We start from the raw sequence: 9534 nt of genomic DNA, 5'->3' as shown, positions 1-9534 counted from the left end.
GATATTCTGGGATTTTTTGTTTCCTAGCATTGTGTGCTGACAGTAACTTTTCCTTTCCTCCATCTCTATTTTTGAGGTGCCAGTTGCTCAGGGAGCAGGACAGGATTCTTGCTTGTGTATGAACAGTTCAACAGCTACAGATGCTTTTAAGTTCTGACATGCAGAAACTGGCAGTTGAGAGCCGTTGTTCCAAGCACTTTGTTGTTCTGCTGCTCTGTATTTTTGGAGTGGTTTGCCATAGTAACAGAGTGAGAATTTGTATAACTGGGAGATTTTAGTGTTTCTGATTATGTAATGAATGTACTTTTACAAAAGAATGAGCACAAACAGCTTTGAGCCAATGGAGAACCAAAGGGGGTTGAAAATAAGCACTTTCCCTGAGGTCCTCAAATCCTTTCCCTACAATTTTTTTATTGAATCTGAAAATTAGGAAAAGAAGTCCTTAGTTCACATATCCCAAGTGTGGAACTGGTGATTGGTTCTTTGTAGAATCTCAATATTTTTAAGAGACTGGGGATAGATAGGGCTTTGTGGGGGAAAAAGGAAGGAGGGGAAAGGACTACTCTCATACCCTTTATTCTAGATCTTTCTTTTATTTAGTGATCTAATCCATAGCTGTTTTATACTGAGCTCTGGAGAGAGGCTCTTCTCCTCCTGCCTTCTGTCAGAGTGCAGAAGAAAATGCTGTATGGAAATGGGGAAAAAAACTAAAAGATGGGTGTATGGCATTTCCCTGGAGAGCCTGTAAATGAAATTCTGGACTGTGAGGTTCCCTCTGAGTGTTTGCTTGTCCTGAGCTGCACTGGGGTGTGGAATAAGCCAGGCATAACCAATTCTTGTGGTGCTTTTTCTCTTCAGATGGCAGCTGAGCTGAGCTGAGGTGGTGGAGCCTTAATCAGGAGCTTGCTGCTGACCAGGACTGACTGCCTGGAATAACCAGCTGCGAGTGACAAGCTGAGCATCCTCCCATCAGCTCTGGGGCTGTGCAGCTGCCTCTGCTGCCAGCCTCACCTCAGGATCAGCAAACTGCACTTGGGGTTTCAGCAGAGCAAGGGAAACCCCATGTGCTTCCTATGCCCCTTCAAAGAATCCCAAAATGGCTGGGTTTGGAAGGGACCTTAAAGATCCCTCTGTTCCAAGCCTCTGCCATGGGCAGTGACACCTTCTACCAGACCAGGGTGCTCCAAACCCCATCCAGCCTGGCCTTGGACACTTCCAGGGCTGGGGCAGACACAGCTTCTCTGGGCACCCTGTGCCAGGCCCTCCTAAAGAGCTGGTTTTCCTTCTGGCTCCGACTGTCTGCTGCACTGGGGCAGGGCCGACATCCCAGGAGTTATACCCTGAGCTAGTGCAGTGTTGGACAGTCAGTTTATCCTTCAAAATTTTCTTTTCTCCTTTAGAACATGTAACCATCTATTTTTTATGGCATCTGTCCCTTTTAATAAGCCCTTTTCAGCTAGAGCAGTTATCCTGGGTGGGCCAAGTTTGAATGTTCCAGCTATTAATTTTTTATAAATCTGTATAAACGCTTGAGGTACCTCAACTAGTTTCTAGAAAGGCTGACAGCAGGTTTTTCTGAGTTTTTTTGCTATAGCTACAGCAAGTTTGATTTAAATTTATTTCTTTAATGCATTATTTTTAGCTCTGTTTAAGTTGTTGCAAGTGGTGTTCAGGTCTCGGCCTGACTGTTTTTGTAGCTGAAGGGGCCGTTTTGTTGGTCCCAGTATGTGAAATGCTGCTGTGTAATATTTGCAGGCACCTGTAGATGGTGATGCGCTCTGCTCCACGCCTGGGCTGCATCCCCCCTCCATCCACCTGGACCAGGCAATTACCGGGCTGGATTAATTCTATTTATGATCCTCCTTACTTTTATTTTTCTGAGCGTGTGGGATAACCTTGAAATCCTTTCTATTTCCAAAGCATTTTGGCCTTGAGCTCAGGATATCAGGACAGCGGGCAGCCAACGCAGCCTGGACAGCCCTGCTTCTCCCCCGCTGCTCCCTTGTTTTTATTTCCTCATCTTTTATTTTTGTGTCCCCTTTGAAAGGACACTGAGGAACAGCTGCCTCAATGTCCTTTTCTCCTGTGTCTGCGGCTGCACAACCTCAGCCGAGCCGCTGGGCAGTTTAAAATCCAGATCACTGCCTTCCCCAGGCGTTCGTTGCCGGTGCCGCAGCTCTGTGGGAGGCGGTGGCCGGGAGCCTCCTCAGCCCTTCCCCTCACGGCCGGGAGCCTCCCCGGGCCCTTCCCGGCCCTTCCCCAGCCCTTCTCCTCACGGCCGGGAGCCTCCCCGGGCCCCTCCTCAGCCTTTCCCCTCACGGCCGGGGCGGGCCGGGCCCGGGGCGGGGCCGCAGCCGCCGCTGGCCCCAGGCTTGGCTTTTGTCGGGTCCCCTTGGCTGCGACGGCGACAGGGCAGCCACGTCTGGCCGGGGGCCGGCACCGGCACCGCCCGTGGCTGCTCCCAGCAACGCCTCAGGAAGTGAGGGCGGCTCGGGCCAGGCCGGCCGCGGGGCCCAGCGGGGCCGGGCCAGGCCCGCTCTATTCCCGGACCCGCTCCATTCCCGATCCCTCATCGCTGCCATGGGCCCGGCCAGGCTCCCGGCCCCCCGCGGGCTCGGCTGCTTTGTACTGGTGCTGCTGCTGCTCCTGGGCGGCTCGGGCAGCCCCGGGACAACGCCGCCGCCCCGGGCGCCCTGGGCAGAGGAGCAGGGAGCCGTCCCGGAGGGGACACCGTGGGGCAGGGTGAGGTACGAGGCCGTGAAAAAGCATCTGGGAGCCCTCTCCAAGCACTACTGGCAGTACCTGGCGTGCAAGGTGTGGCAGGAGGGCTGCGAGGAGGAGGAGAAGCAGCAAGCAGAACGAGAGGCCAGTCCCATCCCAGGTAAGCGCCTTGCTCTGCTCTCTCCCGTGCCCAGGAGGGAACAGCAGATCCGGACCCTGCTGTGCCCCGGCTCCTGTGGCGCTGCCCTTCCTTCCCGAGGTGCTACCCCGGGCATCTCCCTCCTTGGCACACCCCGGGATGAGGCTCTTGCACTTCTTGGGCACTCGGAGCCATCTCGGGCTGCTGCCAGTTCCGAGCTCACTGTCCCCACAGCCAGGGCTGTCCGCAGGGACATGGCTGAGTCCCTGCACCTGAGAGAGGATTGCCGTGAGCCCAAAATGTAAAAAAGCCTTTCCTGGAACCTCTCTGCTCATTCTGCTCCCGTTGCCAGGCTGGGGCTTTCCTCTGGTTGGCCAGGATTACCTGGAGATCCTCTCTGCCTGGTACTGCAGCTTCGGCAAGTGCTGCGAGACAGGAGACTGCAGGATCATCAACAACATCACAGGTAGGGGCTGTGCTGCTTTGTTGCTTGTTTTGTGGCTTTTTTTTTTCCTATTAAAGTCTATTCTAGAAAGTTAGTAAAGGGGCTGTGCTGCTTTGTGGCTTGTTTTGAGGCTTTTTCCCTGTTAAAGTGTATTCTAGAACGTTAGTAAAGGGCTTTTCTGAGTGGAGTGCTGAGCTGTGGGAGGGTGAGAGGCTGAGCTCAGCCCTGTGTCCCATTTGAAGTTCTGAGACCAAAGAGAGTTTGTTCCTTACTGCATAAGTATCTGCTCCAGCTTGCCACGAGCCCTGCCTGCATCCCATAGCTTCCAGGCACATATAGCAGGATCCAAACTGGCCCAGGACCCTGCCCTAGGTCGGGAGGGCACACTGAGACTTGTGTGTAAGCCATGAGTAGGTGTCTTTGTGTTTGCTGTCCCTGAGACTCCTGGGATGCAAACCCTGCACTGGGAGCTTGGGAGGGCCTTGGGGCACCAATGCTCTCTGCAGCTGCCAAGCATCTCTGCCTTTTCCTAAAGGAAAAAAGGAGTCAGTGGAAGATTTGTGTCTTTTTGGGGCCAGAGGCGGGGCACAGGCAGCCTGTGGCTTTAATGCCACTTCACAGTCCTCTTGGCCAGGCATCCCTGCCACGTTTTCTCCTCTTAACCCCACGTGCAGTAGCAGTGCTGGCAGGAGCTGAGCCTGTGCTCTCTGTGCAGGGCTGGAGGCAGAGCTCAATGGGCAGCTGCACGGGCAGCACCTGGCCAAGGCCGTGGTGCTGCGGGCGGTGCAGGGCTTCCTGCAGAGCCCACGGCCCCCCAAGGCTCTGGTGCTGTCCTTCCATGGCTGGTCTGGCACAGGGAAGAACTTTGTGGCTCGCATGGTGGCCACTCACCTGTTCCGGGACGGGCTGAGGAGTGACTGTGTCAGGGTGTTCGTGTCCCTGCTCCACTTCCCACACCACAACTACGTGGACTCCTACAAGGTGAGAGCCAACATCAGGGGATGGTCCCGTGGGCTGGGCTGGAGTTCATGTCCATGTGGGGCTGTGCCTTGGGTTTATGGGTAAAACTGGGTCCCTCAGCACTGGCTGGTCACTGCTGAGCAGTGCCTGCACAGCCTCAGGGCTTCCCCCCTCTCCCACTCAGCCCATGAGCTGAGTACAAGAAGTTTGGGACACACCAAAGAGCTGAGTCCTAGTGCCAGAGGGATATCCCATGTGCTGCCATGCTCTGGAATAAAAGCTGCAGGGAGGGGTTTGGGGGCAGGAAGCCATTGCTCAGAGACGGGCTGGGCATCAGTCTGTTAGTGGCAGGGGGTGGCTGCCTTTGCACCACCTGATGTCTTTCTTTCCTCTTTCCTTCACTTATTAAACTAATGAATCTCACCTCACTCGTTTTCCTGCCTTTGCTCTTCTGTTCTCTGCCCTGTCCTGCTGGGTGGGAGGGGATGGAGCAGCTGTGGGATGCCAGGGGATGCCAGGGTTCCTGAGTGCCCTCCCTGCTGCAGGCCCAGCTGCAGAGGCAGATCAGCGAGACCCTGCAGCGCTGCAGGCAGGCCCTGCTCATCTTCGACGAGGCCGAGAAGCTGCACTCCAACCTCCTGGATGCCATCACACCCTTCATGGCTCAGCACACCAGCAAGGGCCAGGCAGATCAGCAGAGATCCATCTTCCTCTTCCTCAGGTGATTTCTGGTCCCCAAGTAATGGTGTTTGTCCCCAGAGGTGTGTGATACAAGGGGCTGAGGTGGCAGGGGAGGGCACAGGAACCTCATTCCTTCATGGTGGTTGCATCCATGTTCGGTTTTACCTGTGGATGCTGGGCATCCTCCCTGGGAACATCTGTAGGAGGAGCTGAGGTCCAGCTGGGTTGGGACACCTGAGCCAGAGTCTGGAGTTGGAGGCAAGGAAGGACAGTCAGTTAACACGGTGTCACCCTGCCCAGCTGGGCAGATGTCACACTCCAGGGAGCAGAGCTGGGGCTGAAGGCCTTGGTGGGAAGTTGTCATGCATTGTGAGGAGCTGGGGAGTTCCCACTGCCTGGCTGTGGCTGCAGACTGAGGTGCTGTGAGGCTGATCCTGGCATCAGCACAGCCTGGTTTAGCTGGTTCCTTTCCCAGGAAGTGCACCCCAGCACTGTCTGTGTGGGATGCAGCTGGAGGGAGAAATGGGACATCTCAGAACCAGGATGTGAGGCAGGCACCTGACTGAAGTGCCCCTAAAGAGTGAGAGATCAGGATCAGCATCTTGGGCTCCCTTCAGTTTGGGAATTGCAGCCTTGGGCTTGGCTCTGGCAGAGCTGTTCCTGGTGGTTGGAGGTGAGCAGAGCTTTCCTCCTCCACTTCCACCATCCAGGCAAGGCTTCCAACCTCCCAGCTCGGTGCTTCCCTCAGAGAGGTTTCCCTGTGTGAGCCCAGTGCCTGTGGAGCTCCCCTCACTCTGGTCCCACCTGTGTGCAAGGGGCTGTGGGGCAAGGGGCAGGTCCTGCCCTGTTGCTCAGCAGGGGTGGACGTGGCCCAGCTGCACAGGGCCTGGTGTCCTGCTTGGCAGCCCTGCAGGTCAGGAATGTCACAGTGTCAGCAGGCAGAGGGGAGCAGGGTGCCCTGAACTGCAGCAGTGTCACCCCAGGGGTTTCATCACTCCTGTGGCAGTGTGACACTGACCTGTTTTAGCAGGATGGCTGTGCCCCAGGGCTGCTGTGGGCACTGGCACAGTCCTGCAGATGGGGTGGGGCTGGCTGCCTGTCCAGCCTCAAGGGGCTCTGGGTTGGGAGCAGGATCAGTACAGGCTGTTTTCTCCCTGACACTGGGTGGTGGCATGGTGGGAAACAGTGCTGGCTTTTCAGTTTTCTCTGCCTTCAGTTTGGGGTCCAGAGCCTCTGACATGAGGGTGGGGTGCAAGATCTGTGCCTCCCACTGCCTCTCTGCCTCCCACCCACACAAACTCTGCATCCAGCTGCTTCCCAGTCCACTGGGGCATTCAGGGCTGGGGACAAGCCCCTCACCAGCACTTGGGGAGGGGGGACAGCTTTCCTGGACCTGCTTTCCAGGCTGAAGGGCTGTCCTGGGACCCTCAACAGCTGCAGGACCTTGCAAACCCCACCCCAGAGCTGCCCCCATGGGTGTCCAGAGGAGCCCTTAAGTGGGAGCTGTGTTGCTGCTTTGTCCCATGGGCAGAGGATGCTGTGCCAATTCCTGGGCTGCCAGGAATCCCTGTCCTGGACCTTTACTTCCAGTGGGGCTCCTGCCACGTGCTCTGCCCTTTAACCTGGACTTTGTGGTGGCTTGTTCAGCGTTTGGTGTGGAGCCAGGTGTCACCTGCAAGGTTGGTGGCTTCCCAAGCCAGGACAGGGGACTGAGGGAGATGGAGGATCCTGCTGCCCCTGGCAGGATGGCAGACAGCTGCATTCCTGTGGAAAGGGGCTCTTTGGGAAGAACACTGGCTCTCCATGTGCTGATCCTAGACAGCAAATCCTCTGCAGCACTGCTGGGGCCAGCCTGCAGGGAAGGTGCTGGCAGCTCTCTGGGGGAAATCTTGAGTGACCTCCCTCTGTGTCCACAGCAATCTTGGTGGCAACACCATCAATGAGGTGGCCCTGGACTTCTGGCGAGCCGGGCGGGCACGGGAGGAGATTCCCCTGGAGCTGCTGGAGCAGCGGCTGCGCCTGGAGCTGCAGGAGGCTGCAGGTAAGGCCTGGGCTTGCCTGGGGGCTGGGACTGCTGCAAGGCTGCTGCAAGGCTGCCCCTCTGCAGTGTCCCATCCACTGAGTGCCACACAGGGCTGTGCTGGGGGAACAGGCCCTCACTCCAGGGGTTGTTGACAATGAGAGCTCCAGCCTTGTCCCTGTGAGCCAAGAGGCTTCAGGCCCCTTCAGCCCTGAAAATGGCTGGGGCAAGAGGCAGCTCAGCCTCACAGGGCAGTGCTGAGGCTTCTCTGGGGCTTCTCTTGGTGTGACTCCTAGACATGCTCTGTGCTCAGAGTGCTGAGCAGCTCTGCACTAGGGGGTCCCACTGGATGAGCCCCTCGGAGCCAAGCCTGGTGGGATGATGCTCTCAGGTGAAGTTTCTGAGTTTGCCTTGTCCTTTGCTGTGCTCCAGAGAACAGCTATGCCCACAGACAGCTCCTCAGGGAGAAGCTGATTGATTTCGTGGTGCCGTTCCTGCCCCTGGAGTACCAGCACGTGAGGCTGTGTGCACGGGACGCCTTCCTGGCCCGGGGCCTTCCCTACACCGAGGCAACGCTCGACCAGGTGGCCCAGATGATGGTGTTTGTCCCCAAAGAGGAGAAGCTTTTCTCTGCACAGGGCTGCAAATCCGTGCCCCAGCGCATCAATTATTTCCTTCCTTGAACACCAGGGGGACCAGACGTGTGCTGAAGGGGTTCTGCACTCCGGGAGCTGCTGCTCTCATTGCACAGGGTCAGAGGCAATGACCCAGCCAGGCACTTGCACAGGGGCTTAACAGAGACTCAAGCCCCTCAGAGCTGTTGCAGGGAAGGAGGTGCATCCCTTACTCCTGGGATGTGGGGACAGCCTGTGCTTGGCTGCTTTTGGAGCCTGTCTGCTGTTCTAAGTCCCTTCTTTAGCTGGAGGGGTGATGTGGTTCTGCTGACAGATGCTGTTCCATGTGAGTGGGGACTGGGAATGTCCAAGTCCTTGTTTTGTTGCTGTGTGGTGACGGGAGGCCTTGGACAGGCTGGTCCTGTTGAGACAGTGTGGCCAAAGCCATGTCCCTGTCCCCAGTTTTCTCTGTCATTTTCCAACATCACACAGAACTGCTTTGCTGGAGTAGAGTTTTTCCCCTCTGTTGCTCTCATGCCTTTCTAAGGTGTCTGCTGCTCAGGGACACATGTGCCAGGACTGCAGTCTGTGCAGGGAAAAAAGGACTGAATAGTCTCCTCTGGAGATGCCAAATCCATAGCTCTCACCTTGGAGTGTCCACCTCTCACTGGAGTCTTCCGTTGTATGGAAGCAGCTGCTGGGCTGAGGGGAACTTCTGCTGCAGTTATTTTACTGAGCAGGTTGGTGCAGAGCCCATTGCCTTCACTGCAGAAGCAAAAAGGGGAGAGAACTCCTCTGCCCAAGGGCAGAGGGCAGGTGAGGAGGATGGTGGCTGAAGCATCCTGATGCTGCAGCTGAATTTTCATGGACGAGTTTTCATGGATGCAGTAAAAGCTTGGGGTTTTTTCCTTCCTTTTTTCGTTTTTGTCTTCAGTACATTTCATGCTGTGGCTTTTTGTCTGGTACAGTATTATTATTATTATTATTATTATTATTATTATTATTACTCCAAGGGGCTGTTTGCTGTCTGGGTACTGGCCAGGTGATAAGAGTGTTGCAGCAGCTCCAAAACATTTCATCAGCGTTACGGGAATCGCTCTGTGACCTCTGGGTCAAAACTCCCTTCCAACAGGGCTGTGCTGGCCAGGAGTGACACAGCCCCTGCCAAGGACAGGGCTCGGCTTCCCAGCCACCCCCACAGGGGGACCTTTGGTCTATTTTAAGCCCTGAGCCATTTTGTGGTGCCAGTGATGAGCAGTGTGGCCTCTGGGGAGGAGTGACCAGACAGACAGTCCGGCCCTGCAGCCTCTGAGTCCCTGCGTCCCTCCAGGCTCTGTTACCTGAGGAGGTGTCACAGCCCCAGGCAGGGATGAGCCTGCTGCTCTCCCACTCTCAGCCAGTGCAGCTGCCTTAACCCAGCTGTGTGGAACAGACCTTGGGGCTGTGCCAGGGGGGTGATCAGGCATTTCTGACACTGGGCTTATGGTTAATCTCAGGTGTCAGAAACCTGGGCACCATTGGGGTGGTGCCTCCAGGTGCTGCCTCACAGGACACGGCTCAGCTTGTGTTTGGTCACCTGGGCAGAAGTTTAGCAAGCTGTGTGCTGAAGGTGAGTAGCCTAAAGGTTGTGTGTGCAAGCCAGGATAAGCCAGGATTTTTCCTGAATGTCAAGAAGTGTTCAGCTGGGTTAGGCTGCCCCAGGGTGGGGTGGCAGGAGGTCACTGGGGACTGGTTTGAGGGGGGCATGGAGCAGCTCTGGCTGTGGCTGCTGAGGGAGGTGGGGGTGACACTGACAAGAGGGAGGCCAGAGCTGCACTCTGCTGGGTCACCTGTGTGTGTCACACCTGGGTGAGCTCTGATCAGCCCCACCACAGCAACAGCTGCTCTCTGACCACGCCAGGGCAACAGTTTGGTTCTAAAATAAAGATACTGCTTTTTCTGCAACCTGCTGGAA

At 56.2% G+C, this 9534-nt stretch overlaps 1 protein-coding gene across 1 annotated transcript; it reads left to right on the top strand.

Annotated features, from left to right (window-relative positions):
• The first annotated feature begins 2406 nt into the window (after positions 1-2406).
• On the top strand, positions 2407-9524 carry TOR3A (torsin family 3 member A). Its single transcript, XM_059477992.1, has 6 exons — positions 2407-2881; positions 3213-3326; positions 4021-4286; positions 4811-4986; positions 6863-6987; positions 7399-9524. The coding sequence occupies exons 1-6, from the start codon at positions 2581-2583 to the stop codon at positions 7647-7649; spliced, it is 1233 nt and encodes a 410-aa protein (XP_059333975.1). The 5' UTR covers positions 2407-2580; the 3' UTR covers positions 7650-9524.
• The last annotated feature ends 10 nt before the right edge of the window (positions 9525-9534 follow it).

Source organism: Ammospiza nelsoni, chromosome 9 (assembly GCF_027579445.1).
Source record: "Ammospiza nelsoni isolate bAmmNel1 chromosome 9, bAmmNel1.pri, whole genome shotgun sequence".
NCBI lineage: Eukaryota > Metazoa > Chordata > Aves > Passeriformes > Passerellidae > Ammospiza > Ammospiza nelsoni.
The sequence above is the reverse complement of the archived record's forward strand: the minus strand, read 5'-3'. Positions and strand labels throughout refer to the sequence as shown.